Raw genomic sequence first — 18,748 nt, 5'->3', positions numbered from 1 at the left:
GTCTACTCTATTGAATTAGCATAGAAAAAAGCAATGAATGAATTACAATACAAACATGAATTGAGAAAAATTTCATGAGATTAGGAAACGAACGTTGTACCTAACAGCTTTTTTCTTTAGGCATTATCTAAAAAAATGAGATCGTGCCTGCCGGTTCTGGTAGTGAGCCATCGTCTGAGCATTCGTACATATGGGCTTGCTGCTCGTTCCATTTTTATTTTGTTTCTCTATTGACCCCATCGTACGAGCAACATATCAAAAATGATTTTTAATTTTTAGTTTTTTTAATATGAATTTTCAATACCACGAGTAAAATTCGTATTCATTATAATATTATTGATCATTTATCCACGGTAGACCACTTGTGAAGGTGGTCCACCGTAGCATCAGTCATAAAATGGGTGCAATATTACCTATGAGATAATTTGCAGGACAATTGTCCCGTGAGCTTAACTTAATTAGTATGAACATTGCACAATATGTCAAGCAGTCGGGGTTCGAATCCCGAACACTCTACTTATTCACATTTAAAGTAGAATTTCTACCTTAGTTGCTACTTGACAAGAATTTTTTTTTTGCTGATCTTAGAAATTTCTTTTTGTAAACTAAAAGGATCCCACACACACTTAAAATTGAAATGCAGTAGGTTTAGCGCTTGGTCTTGAATCAAAGACCAAAGGTTAAGAAGTCCAAAGAATCTTTTACTATTAAAAGGAAGGTTGAGTTGTTCATAGGCAAGCATTTTGATGATGTGTCACTCTAAAAAAATGTTTATAATCTCTATTAAAATCTTTTACTTATTTCTTTTAATTTATTAAATTAAATCTAAAAAAATTAAATTAGCATCATCATAATTGTATGAGTAACCAAAAAGATCATCATAATTGTATGCATCCTTTTACATTCCTCCAAATATAAGTTATAAAATGAGAAAGTTTAGTGACTAATAGGTTCACTCTCACTCTTTATAACCATCACCCCACATTCTTTTTCTACTCATTTCTAAATCTTAATATTTGATATTTTCACTCAATATTCATTTGTACTAATGTTTAGTTTTTGTTCTTCATTTGTAGGTTGAAAGAAATAATTTTTCACTACAAATTGAATGTTAATGGATGAAAAGACCGGTATTCTCAATTACTCTTATCAAATTATATTGTTCATTTAAAAGTTATCTTTAAAATATTTTTTTATCATAACAATAATTGTAGGTAAACAATCTTATTTTTCTCATTTATTTATTGATATTGGTTTTTCATTTGTTATCGAGAACATAGAACCGTTATATTATTTTAGTCTACTTACTCCAGATCCATGTGATAGAACCAGAGGAAGAAAAATGTATTTACTAATTTATAGATTTTTTGTTTGAGTCATCATTTACTACGTATTCTTCAATTTTTAATAATGTCTTATGTTCTTTTCTTACTTTTCATGTATGCTTTCACTAATTTATTGATTTCTATGGCAGAATATTGACTAAAGTATCTATTGATTTTCATGCATCCTTACGAGAAATTTGTAAAACAAATGGTCACTCATATAAAAATATCTTATCATCTATTGTATATTCAGTTTCACCATTTTATTATTTATCCATTTTGTATTTCATATTCTTCATATATGTTAATCCATAATTTTTATGGTTGGATATCTATTATATTGATCGGCCAAATTATATATTGAAAATTGATATAACATCTTTTACTATTAAAAGGAAGCTTGAATTGCTCTTAGGCCTTCTTTGTGATGATATGACACCTCTAAGAGAATTTCTTACAAAAGAATATATCAATAATGAAAAATGAAAAATTTAATTAAAAGTGACCAACTAATATTGTAAGACCTACAAACTTATATCTCGGTTATGGTTTAGAGAGAGACATAACTGATACTATCACTATCAAATTCTAATGATTGTTGAAATTCTAAAATGAAATTCTCACAAGAAGATATATCAACAAACAATTATGTATTCTTATATTATTTGTCTCACCTTTCTACTAAATTTGGACTTATAATGATAAATGATAGTATATAATGTAATTGAGAAAAAATTGAATTGTGCCATATTGACATTTTTGCGTCCAACTTTACTAAAAAATTCTCTGATAAACCAAAAAAAAATCTTCCTTAGAAAAAAAAAATTAATAATATATAATTTTCCTAAAGTTATTGTATAACTATGAATATAATTTTATATTTGATATCGGACTTTTTAGAAAAGAAAATTGATAAATACGAGAACAACAACATGTCTATTATTAGTCCATAGAAGAAAAAATAATTGAAATCGGTTATGAGATTTATTTTATGCTTAATTGCAAATAATTGGAAACACCAATTAATAGTGTGACTTTTGATTATATGCAAAAGAAACGGCACACTAAAATGAAAAGAATAAAACTCCATGTGTTATTGTGGTTTTTGCATAAAGAGTTCTAATTTCTTATGCTATAAATTAACCTTTCCATAGTTAATTTGTAAAAATATAATGCAATGATAACTAAACAATCATTACAATTAAATCTTATGACTGTTGGAATGCTTCTCAATGTAACCATGGTCCTTTTATAACTAATATCTATTCACATGTATCACATACTTTTTGTTTAGTGATGCTGTCTCATTTTTTGTATTTAAATTATTTTGTATGTTTTCTATGTATAGATATTTTAGCAAATTATGTCTATATATATTCTCAACAAATAAGTCAGCCACTATATATCTTTATCTTTTTAAGTATATATATATATATATATATATATATATATATATATATATATATATATATATATATATATATATATATATATATATATATATATATATATATGAATGTTATTCTATTTTCAATATCCATTTTTCACATTTTTAAGGACCGAAGTTTAAAAATTGCTTTATGGAATAAATGTGGTCATTGCAGTGTGATGATTGTGGAACACGTCAATTTGATCGGAAGTTTTCCTTCTATTTAAACCATGGATTTGATATGTTTTGTAAAAAAAAAACATGTATGTCTCAACTACATTAGAAATAATTTGAATGTATATAACCTATATGCAAAAGTTTAGAAGTTAAAGGTTATAATTTATTTTACGACATCTCTATAAGCGAACTTTAAATTGCTCTTATGTCTCATATTTTCTTATTCTTTTTTGACCAATAATACATTGAAGAGGAGTTAAATAAGCTATTTTAATATCTATCATTTAACTATATGATATTATTATATTTATAACAATTATTATATTTCATTTATAAAAATATTTTAATTATATATTTAATCGAACCCGTGCAACGCACGGGTTTTTACCCCTAGTAAATAAATGATAACAATACACATATCAAAGAATAAATAAATGAATAAAATGATCCCATATTTCTAGCCATTAGGCTACGTCACAAAAAAAAAAATTAGTCATTAGTCTACTTAACAAAAAAGTGTTGTTTGGAAATTGTTCGTCTTCTACATTGGTTCGTTCATTTCGTGACTTCGTCGTTGTCGAGGGTTCTCTCTTGGATTTGATTACAGCAGGATTAGTTTGTTTGCCTCGAAAGAGTCTTTTTGGCTTGTTGTGTGTTGTCGTAGGAGGTTGTTAGTATGTTGACGTGCGTGTGCTAGCAGACAGTTCAATCACTATTTATTACGGTCGCAAATTCTCACTCATCTTGTTTTTTTTTCTTGCTATTTTCGTTTTGAGTTCGTGTGTAGATTCGCTAGGTAGCGTATGTGATGGTGGTGTTTGCAGTTCTATCCCTTTTGCTTAAAATAAAAAACAAAAATTAAAATTTTGTTAGTAAAAAATTATAAATTATCCTAAAAATTTATTTATTTATTTATATAAACTATTTTCATAAAAAGTAAAAAATAAGCCAAATCCAAACCCATCTTTAGTATTATTCAATTTGTTGAATTTGTTAAAATTTCAGATAATTTTTTAGATTTTTAGATATCATACTGTGAGTTTTCAGTTTTTACTTCCAGGTTCCTATCCACTATCAAGCTTTGGCGCTACCAAAAAACCCACCTTTCATATCATATTTGTTTCTCCAGGACAAGGTAAGAACCATAAGCTACTTCTTCAATTTCAATTTCAACCCAACGCAACATCATAATCATAGTTTAATTTCCACTCTTCATTCATATGAATATATCATCGTAATCATTCATCAATGGCGGCTCTTCTACCCACGCGCCAACTTCAACCATCTTCCAACTTCAGTTCTCTCCGTTTCTTCACCTATACTTCTTCTTCAATTCATAAAAACTTCATTTTCAAAACACCCACAAAAAATTTCACTTTTCTTTCTTTCAAAAACCCAATTTTTCACTGTAAAACCTTCTCTACTGATACCTGGTTGAAACGCTGGAATCAACCCTCTTCTAAATACTATCGTCAGAAACCGCCGCGCGCTGTTGTTGATTATCAAGGTTCTGGAAATGGGCATTCATCAAAATCTGATTTTTCAAGCTCTGATGATGAGGGTGTTGGTGGTAGTAGAATGGATAGGATTGTTGAAAAATTGAAGAAATTTGGGTATGAGAGTGATGAAAATGAGAATATGGATCATAGAATAAACGAGAGAGTGATTGAAAAAGGGTCAGTGGAGGATATATTTCATGTGGAAGAAGGAATGTTGCCTAATACAAGAGGTGGATTTTCGCCAGAATCGCCATTTGGGATTGGAAGCTTTGGAAGTGATGGTGGTGGTGGGGAAGTTAGGTTTCCTTGGGAGAAACCAGTGGTGGTGGATGAAGAGGAAGAGGAGAGGAGGGTTTTGAGGAAGAAAAGTAAGACATCTATGGCGGAATTGACTCTTCCTGAGTCTGAGTTGAGGAGGTTGCTCAAGTTAACTTTTCAGAAGAAGCATAAGACAAGAGTTGGAGGTGGCGGTGTTACTCGAGCTGTTGTTGAGAAGATTCATGAGAGGTGGAAGACATCTGAGATTGTTAGGCTTAAGTTTGAAGGTGATGCTGCACTTAACATGAAGAGGATGCATGAGATGCTCGAGGTTTTGTTTTTTTACCTTAAGCTTCTTGTACATTCAACATTAAGTAGTTTTGTTTTCATTGAAAAATTTGTGCAACTTGGAGTTTCATAATTCTTGAATACTAGATAGACCAACCCAAATTGTATGTAATTCTACCCGAGTCCCTAAATATAGACTCTGTTGACTAAATCACGAGAATTAAGGAGGTTGGTACTTGGTACTAGCAATATTAAATTTGTTAGTAATTGACATTATTTTACAAGTTTATCTTTCAAGAGAGGGGGTTAATTTACATTTCCATCATAGTATTTATTGTTGGCTCAAGGGTATGTTAGTAAAGAAATAATTAACGTTGTTGAAAATTCCAATGAGGTTGTATAAAAATAGACAAAATTTCTCTAGACGGTCTTATTATTTAGGGACAGAGGTAGTATAAGTTCTCCAATCGAATGTAGTGATGCATAATTGTCAATCTTCTATAATCGATTTCATATATTGTGTATAAATTTCGACGGAGTCTTTAAATATTCTTTTAGATGTCCATCTTTAACTATCAATAACTGTTGCTATTTACTTGTTAATTCTTTCTTGATACTACATTCAGAAAAAAACTGGTGGTCTGGTGATTTGGAGGTCTGGCAATTCTGTTTCCTTATACAGGGGTGTGAGCTACAAGGATCCTTCAATACAACATAATAAACAGTTATATAGGAAAATTGAGAAACCTTCAGAGTTTCTATCAGCACCGTCAGATGATTTTGCAGTGAAACCTTCTGAATTTACTTCTAACTCTGAGGCAAAGACATCATTGGAAAAATTGGAATCTGGAAATGATCAGAAAGAAAAAATTAGTCTGCCAAAAGTCAGTTATGAAGAGGAAGTAGACAAGTTATTGGATAGTCTAGGTCCTAGATATACAGATTGGCCTGGATGTGAGCCATTGCCTGTCGACGCGGATATGCTTCCTCCAACTGTTCCTGGTTACCAACCTCCCTTCAGAGTGCTTCCTTTTGGAGTGAGACCGACACTTGGTTTCAAGGAGGCAACTGCTCTACGAAGGATTGCTAGGGGACTCCCTCCACATTTTGCATTAGGTTTGTCATTGTTTCCGTTATGCGGTTATGCATGTGAAGTTTAGAATTTCATTGTGATCATAAATTAATCATGAAATATAGGTAGAAACAGGCAGCTTCAAGGTTTAGCTGCAGCCATGATCAAATTATGGGAAAAAAGTTCTATCGCAAAAGTTGCACTCAAACGTGGTGTGCAGCTAACTACCAGCGAGAGAATGGCAGAAGAGATCAAGGTAATTAATTAATCATAGTTTTTCCAGTTCTACAGATAAAATCTGTTGACTTTGTTTTTGTAGCTTCAATTTTATTAAGCACTCTCGTTCATGTATCCTTGGTATGCCATTTTGTAATGCATAAATTTTCCTTCTATGTATGAGAGTGTACGTAATTGTTTTGCATCATTTGCTAGTGGTAGACAGCCATTAAGTGGATATTAAGTATGAAACCAGTACGCTATGTGAGGTTGTAATTTGTAAGGGCTAGGACTCTTATACTGAGGAGTTAATTAATGCATCTCGACATCTGTTAAGATCAGCAATTCACGTTGACTTAAATTATGTGGTTAAAATGTAATAAACGCTGTTTTCATTTTCAAATGTTGTTTCTATTCCCAAAACCTGTAGATATTACTTATGTGCATACAGTGATATACTGATATATTGCATAGTGAGAGACATTTGTTATTCAGCTTGTTTGCGTTCTTCACAAAAAGATAACTGTATGATATAAACTATGCTGGTTCATTGATATAGACTATGCTACTTAGATGGCTCCACATTTAAAGATTGCTTTACTGTTTCGGTACATCATAAAAAGTTACAGTTTCTAAGTTTGGTTTATTTGTAATGTTTTAATTCTTTTCTTTTCTTAAATCTTAATAGTTATTTCATCAACAAAGACAGGAAAATATATTTTTGTCCTATAACACCATAGTCGAGTATAAAGAACAAATGGTTTATATGGAGTAAACATGATTCTCCAGCTATTTCTTGGTTAGGATCACTCTTTTATATGCATCCCTTTTGTTAGAATTTGTTGAATCAATTTCACGCTGAAATGTAGAGATTACTGTAATATTCAAGATAGATAAAATGTTTCTGTGAAAAAAAAATAGATGAAGTTTTACTCGGTTGCTTTTGTGAAGAACCCATCAACCCACATGCTTAAGTTATTAGGCGGATGTTTACAAAAGGTTTTATATCTAACATATTCCCTTATGTAATTCTCTTTGAACTTGAATCTACCTTGTGCTGGAATTTCAACTATGAAGAATGAGTCAGAAGGACTGAACTCTCAATAATTAGAATTTTTTTTTATCTTCAAAAAAAAAAAAGAAATTTTTTAATATTTTTTTTCAGAAAAACAAATGATGTAATTGTGAACAAGGCATTGCTGTAAGATTTTGGAATGGGTAAAAAATATATCAAAATCATCACGGATTTCCTAAGATTCATGGTCTATTTTTAAGATACATCAGTTATTGCTTTCTTCCTCTTCCTTTTTTAACCGGTTGTCCATCCATTTGTTCTTTCCCGGTGACTTCAGAAAGATCCACTTCTGGTCCCCGACCCATCAACGTAAAGAATATATTGTTAAGTTTTTCCATCTTCTTAGCTTCTTGTTCTTGGTCTGTCTTATACTTTAGACACTGTCAATGATCAGTGACCTCGAGTACCAATTTTCCATCACAATGTCTATACTTCATGACATACCGTGTAGAATCAGGATCGGCGCGGAATAGCTGAATGGATCGATCCAAAAACTCGTCCCATGAAGTAATGTAAATCATCCTCAATAATTTGAATATCACATCGTGAAGAACTAAATAATGTAGATTAATACATCAAATTCGTTCACATGGTTTTTGTAACTAGCTTGGTGCAGGATGGGAATTTGGTGCTAACATCAGATATCCGTGTGAAGTTAGACTTTTTTAACACAAACAAAAAATGATCAGCTAGTTTGTTATATGGATTTGCACTGCACTATGTGATTATTTGTTGATTTTATTACTGGATGCAGAAATTGACAGGTGGCATAATACTCTCCAGAAATAAAGATTTCTTGGTCTTTTATCGAGGGAAGAATTTTTTATCACCAGATGTCACTGAAGCCTTGCTAGAGAGGGAAAGAATGGCAAAAGTAATGCAAGATGAGGAGGAGCAAGCAAGATTGAGAGCGTCATCATTGATCTTACCAGCTATTAGTAAATCCGAGTCGTCAGCGGAGGCTGGGACTCTTGGTGAAACTTTGGATGCAGATGCAAAGTGGGGAAAGAAATTGGATGAGAGTCACAAGCAAAATGTTATGAGAGAAGTAGAACAACAACGGCATGCCAACCTTGTTAGAAAGTTAGAAGAAAAGCTTTCACTTGTAAGTTTTTCAAGTCTATCTGAAATTGATTCCCACTAATTGTTCCCACAAGGAATCGAACTCAGCTATTCTTTTATTTATTTTTTTGATAAGCAAGGTTTTGCTATTCTTTATTGTCGTCTTTCAATACCTAATTTCACACTAGGATTATTTTCCTGCTAAGAATTTACATGACTGTGATCAATGGATTTTTGCTTACCAGGCTGAAAGAAAGATAATGAGAGCCGAAAGAGCCCTAACGAAGGTGGAGGTGTCTTTGAAGCCATCAGAAAATAGATCAGACCCTGAAAGTATCACTGATGAAGAGAGATTTATGTTTCGCAAATTAGGATTACGGATGAAAGCTTTCTTACTTATGGGTAGAGCTCTATCTGGATAAAGTTGTCTTTACTCTATGTTAGGACAACTTTGATTCACTTCACCGCTTGCTAAGGGTGAGGTGAAAGAAATAAGATGGAAAATGTTTATGTTAAAAATAAATCGGATTTGTGATAATGCCTGAATGTTGCATCTCCAGAAACTGAGTCAGTTTTTTCTTGATGCATGTGTGTGTACTTTAATTATGTTTCAGGTAGACGTGGAGTTTTTGATGGTACTATCGAGAACATGCACTTGCATTGGAAGTACCGGGAACTGGTCAAAATAATTGTGAAGGCTAACACCTTTGAACAGGTAAAAAAAATTGCACTAGCACTTGAAGCTGAGAGTGGAGGTGTTCTGGTTTCAGTTGACAAAGTTTCGAAAGGATATTCTATACTTGTATACCGAGGAAAGGATTACCAACGTCCTTCAATGTTGAGACCAAAGAATCTCTTGACAAAGAGAAAGGCACTGGCTCGTTCAATTGAGCTTCAACGACATGAGGTACGCATACAGACTTATTTCTTGTAATTTTAATCTTCATGTAAATATAGAGATAACCATTTGATATGATCATTTATTTATTTATTGTACCTTAAGACAACAATTTTATGATTACCTAACATCGGCTGGCAGAACCCCTGGAGTAATGGTCTATCGATTTAATCCATAATTTTTGCTATTTTACCTGTAATGTTCCGAGGTTTAAAGTTAACAAGGTTAAACTTAAATAGATTAGATGAATTTTTTTGTAAACTTCATATTTTAAGGAAATAAGTTGATAAATGATACTTTGTCAAAAAAAAAAGTTGATAAATGATACATTTCAATTTAAGATTTTACTTTAATCATTTTCCATCTATTTCTCCCTCTATGTAAATGTGCATATGCATTTTTTTTCTTCTCATGTTCATAATAAATGTTCCTTGCCTCATTCTGTTGATAAACAGGCACTTTCGAGTCACATTACAACTTTGCAGAGTAAAGTGGAGAAGTTAAGATCCGAAATAGTACGTCCTGCTGATCTTTACATTTTTAGCATCTCATATTGAAATCTAAGCTGTATATTGTATAAAAACTGTTTCCTGATTTTGTTTGGTCTGGACGAATTTTTATAGGAACAAATAGAGAAAGTAAAGGATGAAGGAGATGAAGAATTGTATAACAAATTAGATTTGGCTTATTCTAGAGATGATGATAGCTCGGAGGTCCTTCTCTCTCTATCTCTCAATGCGCTATAAGAATTATGATAATGCATTTCGTTTTATATTTATGTGTAAATATTTTATATATGTAGGTGGAGGATGATGGTGAGGAAGGAGATGAGGCAGCTGTTGAGAGCTACAATGTTGAAAATGATGGTGAAGTTGAAAATAATACTATTTATTTCCAACCTGAGGAATTTGCCTCACGTAGTTGAAGGTGAAGGGCCGTGATTTTGTGGATTCCTGGTGCCTATGTAAATCATTAATGGCGAACGCATCTGATTGACGAAGAATGTAATAGCTCGTTCAGATTATATAATATCACGGTTAGTGTAAGATGTATGTATATACATTTGTTGGTATGAAGAATAGGAACACTATGTTAGCTTATAGGAAAACATTCTGCTGATTCTCATTCTGATATTGAATAGAAATAATTTTTCTATGAATAACTTCATTCTTACAAATATCTTTTGATTTGCACCAATTTACAATTTTCAGGATTGAGTAATGGTTTTTTTACAGCAATCAATTTTTTTACACCAATCAATTAAAGAGAAAATAGTATATGCATGGATAGTGTAAACTAATTTTACACTGTCATTCAATAGTAACCGTGCATTCTGCCAAATCACCCCACTTCAATTGTATGACATGGAGAAATGCTTGATTCCTAATGGATGTCAGTGTAAAAGTAATTTACACTGACAGAGCATATCCATTAAACTCAATTAAAAAGCCTTTTCTTTCTTATCTTAGTAAATCACACGATTGAAATAAGTTTTTGATACATCACACTTCACAAGATAGTCACACTTGGTTCTGGCAGGAACCACATTGGTCACATTTTTCTGAAGGATTTCTCTATTTTACAAATGGATTCCCTTAACTCTTTCTGAACACTTGACCTTGAAGGTGACAGAACAAAGTCATTCCAAACAGAACCAGGTTCCATTACTGGGCTAGGTTCCTTGTGAAGTTCATAGATCGAATCAGCTTCGGAATTCAAACTTGCTACATTTTTCAAGCTTTTGATGTCATCAGGATCCACTAGTAGATTGTGATCACCATCTTTCCACCCAATAAGCTGTTTTTTGTATGAAAAGAAAAATTACCCTCATGACATTTTAACACTAGTAGTGAAGTGTAAAATCAATCACAAGAGAAAGAAAAGTTTTCTGTTTTACCTTTGGTGGAACACCAACACCATTTGTGCAAAACAATCTTGCTTTATCAACAAGTTTGCAATATTTGGGAAATGCATTAGCAAATCTTTTGTGAGATTTCAACTGTGAATTCACCCTCACTGCTCTTCCTGTCATAATAGCTCTCCTGTTAAAATTCCAATAGGAAATGTTAACTATTTCATCATAAGCAATAGAATACATAGGAATTTTAGTCCTTAATATGCTAAAGGACTGTCAATGTAGTGCCTCAAATTTACGAAATAACAATTAAGGGGTCAAATTGTTATGTCGCAAATTTGAGTGATTAATTGACCGGCCTTTATGATTTCAATGACTACTAATAAATTTGAATTAAAAAAGGATATACACCTAATGCCTCTAATAACTGCAAGATAGCCATCACAAACCACACCAACTAGCTCAATTTTGTAAGGCTTTTGAGTGTGCAGTTCCCTTTTAGAATCTTCCTCTTGTTCTTCTGCCTCATTCACTTGCTCCCAATAATTTTCATTAATTGTCCCATCCTCAGCTACTTTATACCCTACCCCCATTCTGTACTTATATTTGTGAACATTTCTTGCCATTTCAATAGTCTGCTCCACAAAAGGTTCCCATGATAAGGTACCGTCCATGATCACATCTCGCCCTTTGTTTAGAGCTGCAACTAGTAGAGACGACGCAGCATCAGTGGAAGATTGATGCACCTGTTCAGATAGATATTGGCAAGTTTATAGGATACAATGACAATGACAATAGTAACATCACATAAAGGTGTTCACATAGAACTAGAAGTATACCAATTCAGCTGTTTGAAGCATGTCATCATGGTGACCCCTAGAGTTAAGGGCTTTATATATAACATCTCTCTCCTTAAAAGCATCTGCTTCAACAACCACAACATTTGAAGATGCTCCTACCCAAAATGATCTGCCAAAGACATTTTATTTATCTATAAAAACAAAGTTCTTACAGCTGCGAAGTATAAACTAGGGTTGTTTAATACTTAAGTATGCTTGTAGAAGATCATGTCTCTCGAGCCACACCTCAATAGTTGGATTGATCTAAAGGCTCGTAATAAATAATCCAACAGTCTGAGTCGAGGTGAGGCTAGAGAGACAATAGTTGGTTACATGTTCATATCATTTCTACCAAAACATCGTATTAGAAGTCTACAATGGTAAAGAGTAGAATTAGGATGGACGATAGTTACTCTTTTAGAATGTTTTTAAGAACAGTGCTCTTTCCGGCTCCCATACCACCGCCCATGAACAGTAGCACCGGACTCCTCTCACTGTGGGCTATGGGGATCATGACTTCCTTGCCATCGATTGTTTTCATCTCTTCTACCAAAGTTGAGAACACTCTTGTCACCTTCAGATTCTTGGTTACTGTTTCAAACCTTTGTTTCCTATGAACATAAACAACAAAGACATACATAGTGTTATTAAATAAATGTTATCTTTCCCTAGGAGTGTCTAACTCAGTAACTCTATAATAATAATGTGATATTTTTAGGTAAACTAAAAAAGAACAAGCTACCTTGTAGCTGCCAATAGAATTTCCTTCAGCTTTGTTTTGTGTTGAGACTCAATACTCAACACCTATAATTTTGCCGAAGAAAGAGATACTTAGTAAAGCAAAATATTAATACACAAAAAAAAAAAAAATGAATGAATGAAGAATGAACCTGACTAATAACAAATGGAGCTTGTTTCCAATGAAATGCAAAATAACTGAGAATGCATCTCTCAAACTCATCAACCAATTTCACGTATAGAGATTCAGAGTCATTCTCATTGGCAATATATTCATAGATGCTTTGGTCACAAGCTTTGGATTTTTGTAGATATTCTTGAGCCAACATGCATAACTCTGGGACCTCACTTGCATCTTCAAATCCTATTTGCCTAGCTGCCAACACACATCACAAGCCAATGTAAAATTATGGATTTGATCAAACATTCAGCTTCAATTCATCCTTCTGATTATTATTATTATTATTATTATTATTATTATTATTATTATTATTATTATTATTATTATTATTATTATTATTATTATTATTATTATAAAAGTGGTGCATGGTGCACAAATTTCCAATAACACTATAATGAATACGAATTTTACAAAATCCACGGTTGGATTGAAAGATTATATCATATAGATCATCCATAGTTTTTTTAGAAAAATTGAAAATTATTTGATATGTTATTGAGACCCGTCAAGATTAACGGTTTATGAGTTTTTACTTTTTATTGAATACCGTTAATTTTGATGAGTCTCAATAACATATCAAATGATTTTCAATTTCTCTAAAAAAAATTATGGACGATCTATATGATATAATCTTTCAATCCAACGGTGGATTTTGTAAAATTCATATTCATTATAGTATTATTCAGAACTTGTGCACCATGCACCACTTTCTCCACTCTTTCATGTTAGAAAAAGCCGTTAATTAAACTTGAATATTTGGGTTCCATAATTTTAACTCAAATGGTAAAACGTTGTGTCGTGGGACATTTGATCTATTTGGTGTGGGTTGAATCTTTAATATTTTTTTTTCCGTGTATAATGTGAGTTTTTTTTTTAAATAATTTAGTGGGTAGAAATTTCAATCTTAAAATAAATAAATAAATAAATAGAGTGTCCAAAATTCGGACGTTAATCTCTATGTATAAAATGTGATATCTTACTCTTGTTAAAAAAAATGTGATACTCCCTTCGGCCTCTTTTATAAGGAAATATTCCAATTTGCACACTTATTAAGAAATTGTTTTTTTGTATTGATTTTATGTAAAAGTTCTATTACAATTACTAAAATGACCTTATATAATATTTTAATTTTGCATTGGTACTCTAAATCATCTTAAAAAATAGAACAATTAATGAGGGTAATTTTGGAAAAATAGCATTAAATAATGTTGGTTTTGGTGACTTTTGCTTATATTTAAGTCCAAAATATTTTGTTGACTTTTACTTATAAATAAGGCCGGAGGGAGTATTTTCCTAAGTCCTAACTAGTTAAACTCAGGGGAATATAATGTGTGTGAGTTTTATTGCCGGACTCTTTGACAATCCAATAAATTTGTTAAAATAAAATACATTATTGTTATGCCAGGGAAGTGAAGTGACTCACTAATCTTACCCTTACCTTGTTTGGATTATTTCTTTCTTAACAAATCTACCTAAACCAATTAACTTGCATAGTTAATTTAAATTATTTGAATTTTCTTTCTAAAATCGAACTTTGACCCGAGCGCAGCCCTTACTGTCCTACATAATCTATATCATGGATAACTTTATGATTTTTTTGACGCAATGGATAACTTTATGATGAACATAAATAAATTGAATAAATAATTTCCGTAAAAAAAATAAAAATTGAATAAATAATAAAAAATAGAAACCATTATTGTACCACTTTCTGTTTTCTCATTAAATTTTTTCCTCAACTTTTCTACTCTACTTGTTTTTCTTTTTAACTAATAATAGAGCACTTTAGTTTTGAGACTAGTATCATTTTTAGTGAAGCATATCTTACCTAGAATTTAGCATAATAACAACGTGTTTATGTTGTAAACATGTCCAAGTCTTTGTCAAATGAAAAAGAAGTGATCTAGCTTAAGAGAGAGAATTCTCAAAAAGGTAAAAACTTACCAACATAGTGGGAGAATTTTTCTATCTGTCCAATACGGCCAGATTCTGATCTATCTACTTTGGGAATGATCTTCTTGTCTAACACCACCGTTGACACTTGGTTCCGGTAATGCGAGGCGGCAGCAGCCGCAATCAAGCCGGCGAAGGAGGCAGCCAAAACATGCGTGAGGCGGATTGCTTTACCAATAGAACCATCTAAGGAAAACATGGTGTTAGTATATTTAGTTATCGTATGTTCATGTTATACAAACACAACTTATGCTTAATTTGTGAACCAAATTGAACATATATGCTTATGATTATTTGTGTGATGTGAATGAAAAATGAAGAGAGAAAAAAAATACCTTGTTCCATCTTGTTGGAGATTCACAAATCACAATCAAAATCACAAATATATTGACTAGTTAGTTGGCTTGGCTCTGCCTTCATTATTCTTCTCTCACGATCATATCAAATGACATGGTGAAACAACTCATCATTCATATATTAATTAATACTTCTTCAATTCATCAACTTGATATATATAGATGATTAAATAAAACTGGATCGATCAGATTGATTGATTAAGTGGACCTTACCAAACAGATTTTCTTGATATTAAAATGATGTTTTCCCATTCTAAAAACAAGAAGTTTTCAACGGCACGTTTGTCATTAAAAATATTTATACAGTGTCAAGTTTTTAATTCTCCGTTTTGTCTCATTCACATAAAAATATATATCATTTAATTATTTCAAAATTATTATGCATTATTTAATCATTTTTCTTCCGACTTTTTATCAAACATATGTGTGTAAGTGTGACCAAATAAAAAGACTAAATTCTTGTGACCACTCAACTATTTCTTGTTTATCATGCACATTAGCATTATTTGTTATTTGATGATGTGTATTATATGTATGACGTGGACACAGTGCATCTGTGCATGTAGGTAGGATATAACTTATAAGTGAAGGTTTTTTTCTGAAAACATATATTATTATTATTATTATTATTATTATTATTATTATTATTATATAGCCATCAAGATATGAAAGGTAATTACGTATATTTTAAGAAATTAATTGATTCAAACATATAAATTAGGTCTCAGTTAGCAAGGTGCACCTTTTTAATTGGACCAAAATACCCATTCTTTTTAATTAATTAACCAAAATACCCATTAATAGACGCGGATCCAGTGTCGCGCGCGTACCGAAGGACCATGGTTACAGATCGTTGATTTCCATCAGACAGCCAAGATCTGATCTCATCAAGACTGTCTGATCAATCCGACAGCCCGGATCATCCTGATCCATCAGATTCCAGCGCGTGCGCCACACTGGATTACACCCTGGAGAGAGAAAAATTTGCTTTTTAAAAGTAGGACACGTGTCACACAATGGTTGGCTGGACGTGATTTTTGTTCATTTAATACTTTGAACTCAATTATTTCGTTGTAAATTAATTTTTTATTTTTTATTTTTTTATACCAAAATTCATAATTTTTTTTTTCTACAAATAGAGACTTGGGTCGTTTGATTTGGACACCGAAAAAAAAATGCAATTTTTCACTACCTTAATCTCATTTTTTGTCTACTAAATACATTACTTGTGTGTTGTAATTTAACACGCACCACTCAACCAACTCACTGAAACCATTATACCAGGAAAATAGTAGATAATATTCTGGAACTTTTGGTATATTTTATGAAATTTTTGGAGACCTGAAACTATTTTTAGTTAATTAAATGAGATAAAACGGTAATTAAAAACTAATGTTTGCTTCTGAAACCATTTTACTGGTAGAATGGTTGCACATAGTTGTATTCTGAAACCATTTTACTGGTAGAATGGTTTCAATGAGTAATTTATTAATTGTGTTTGCTTCTGAAACCATTTATCTGGTACAATGGTTTCAGAGAGTTGTAATCTGAAACCATTTTGCTGGTAGAATGGTTTCAGTAAGTTGATTATTAGTTATTTGCTTCTGAAACCATTTAGCTTGTAGAATGGTTGCACATAGTTGTACTCTGAAACTATTTTACTAGTAGAATGGTTTCAGTGAGTAATTTATTAATTGTGTTTGCTTCTGAAACCATTTAGCTGGTAGAATGGTTTCAGAGATTTGTACTCTGAAACCATTTTCCTGGTAGAATGGTTTCAGTGAGTTGATGTAAGATAGTGAAAAATGAGATTAAGGTAGTGAAAAATTGGGTTTTTTTTTCTGTGTCCAAATCAAACGAACCAAGTCTCTATTTGTAGAGAAAAAAAATTATGAATTTTGGTATAAAAATAAAAAATAAAAAATTAATTTACAACGAAATAATTGAGTTCAAAGTATTAAATGGAAAAAAATCACGCCCAGCCAATCAGACAGCGACACGTGTCCTGCTTTTAAAAAGTAGATTCTTCTCTCCAGGGTGTAATCCAGTGTGGTGCACGCGCTGGAATATGATGGATTCGGATGATCTGGGCTGTCTGATTGATCATACAGTCTTGATGAGATCAGATCTTGGCTGTCTGATGGAAATCAACGGCCTGTAACCATGGTCCTGCGGTACGCGCGCGACACTGGATCCGCGTCCTTTGATGGTAATTTGGTTAATTAATTAAAAAGAATGGGTATTTTAGTCCAACTGAAAAGGTGCACTTTGCTAATTTAGACCCAACTGGGTCTAAATTAGCAGCCCCATATATATATATATATATATATATATATATATATATATATATATATATATATATATATATATATATATATATATATATATATATTGAAGTTGTAGGAATGATCTTAATGTTACAGCGGTATATATACATATATATATATATATATATATATATATATATATATATATATATATATATATATATATTTATATATATATATATATTTCAATGATAAAATTTCATTCAACAAATGTATCTAAGAGATTTGTAAAGATTTGTTGGGGAGCTATAAGACGCCGTTGTTTGAATTTGAGTTTTTAGGTGTAAAAAACAAATTAATTCGTTTGTAAATTTCAAATGGTAACTTCGCTTTGTTTTGTCAAAAAAAAAAAAAATACTTCGCTTTGTGAGAGCGAATTGTATATGAATTTATGAATTTGTGGTAAATTCAGTTAAATTCGTATGTATCTATGTTTTTACTCTTATTTTAATTTTTGGTCTAATCTATAAGGTCCAAATGAAAAATACAGTGTTTAGGCTTTTTCTTCCTTTCCCCCTTATAGAAAACATAAACAAAAATGTACCAAAAAAAAAAAAAAAAAAAAAAACATAAACAAAATAAAACCACGTCTTTCACTCTTCCATCTTCATCGATCATTTGACGCTAGCGTCAACGCTTGAGGCATTTGTGGTGGTCATATGACTTAATTTAAGAACTTATATAATTTTTATTTTGGGGGATAATTTACTTAGTTTGTTACTCCTTCTCGTCCTATATATAAGAAGAAATCTACTTTTTAGATTTATTATAAAGTTGATGTATCTAAACTTACAATATTGGCTAGATACATCAATTTTACGATGAATCTAGAAAATAAACTTTTTCTTTTATATGGAACTGGAGGGAGTACATGTTTATGAGTGTGAAACTCATGTTATCATGATTTTGTTATATTTTTACTTTATAATTAAGTTGAAAGTTTAGATTATTGATGTATTTATAGAATTATATATATATATATATATATATAACTATATGTCATGTACAAATTAATTGAAAAAATTGGACATTCACCGAAAGTGTAAAATTATTTTACACTTTCATTCAATATGATATGCATGTATTTCGCCAAATCATCGCACTCTAATGATATGATGAGGAGGAATAATTGATTCTGATTGGACGTTCGTATAAAAATATTTTACTTAACGTATCATGTCCATTAAAATCAAATTAATT

General features: G+C 31.5%; 2 protein-coding genes and 1 pseudogene across 2 annotated transcripts; 1 reads left to right on the top strand and 2 right to left on the bottom strand.

The window, feature by feature from the left end:
- Nucleotides 1-3,898: 3,898 nt before the first annotated feature.
- On the top strand, nt 3,899-10,461 carry LOC123902428 (CRM-domain containing factor CFM3A, chloroplastic/mitochondrial). The gene is made up of 9 exons (XM_045952162.1): nt 3,899-5,019; nt 5,603-6,092; nt 6,174-6,304; nt 8,094-8,444; nt 8,647-8,803; nt 9,016-9,308; nt 9,755-9,814; nt 9,923-10,012; nt 10,102-10,461. Exons 1-9 carry the CDS (start codon nt 4,180-4,182, stop codon nt 10,222-10,224), a joined length of 2,535 nt encoding a protein of 844 aa, XP_045808118.1. The 5' UTR covers nt 3,899-4,179; the 3' UTR covers nt 10,225-10,461.
- On the bottom strand, nt 7,488-8,082 carry LOC123902430 (annotated as a pseudogene).
- On the bottom strand, nt 10,433-15,555 carry LOC123902429 (calmodulin calcium-dependent NAD kinase-like). Its single transcript, XM_045952163.1, has 9 exons — nt 15,201-15,555; nt 14,857-15,051; nt 12,884-13,107; nt 12,736-12,797; nt 12,407-12,604; nt 11,994-12,123; nt 11,566-11,900; nt 11,197-11,341; nt 10,433-11,096 (listed from the first exon to the last, which is right to left on the bottom strand). The coding sequence occupies exons 1-9, from the start codon at nt 15,208-15,210 to the stop codon at nt 10,851-10,853; spliced, it is 1,545 nt and encodes a 514-aa protein (XP_045808119.1). The 5' UTR covers nt 15,211-15,555; the 3' UTR covers nt 10,433-10,850.
- Nucleotides 15,556-18,748: the final 3,193 nt, after the last annotated feature.

This window comes from Trifolium pratense, linkage group LG1 (genome assembly GCF_020283565.1).
Source record: "Trifolium pratense cultivar HEN17-A07 linkage group LG1, ARS_RC_1.1, whole genome shotgun sequence".
Classification (NCBI taxonomy): Eukaryota; Viridiplantae; Streptophyta; class Magnoliopsida; order Fabales; family Fabaceae; genus Trifolium; species Trifolium pratense.
This window is presented reverse-complemented; position numbering and strand designations above follow the sequence as displayed.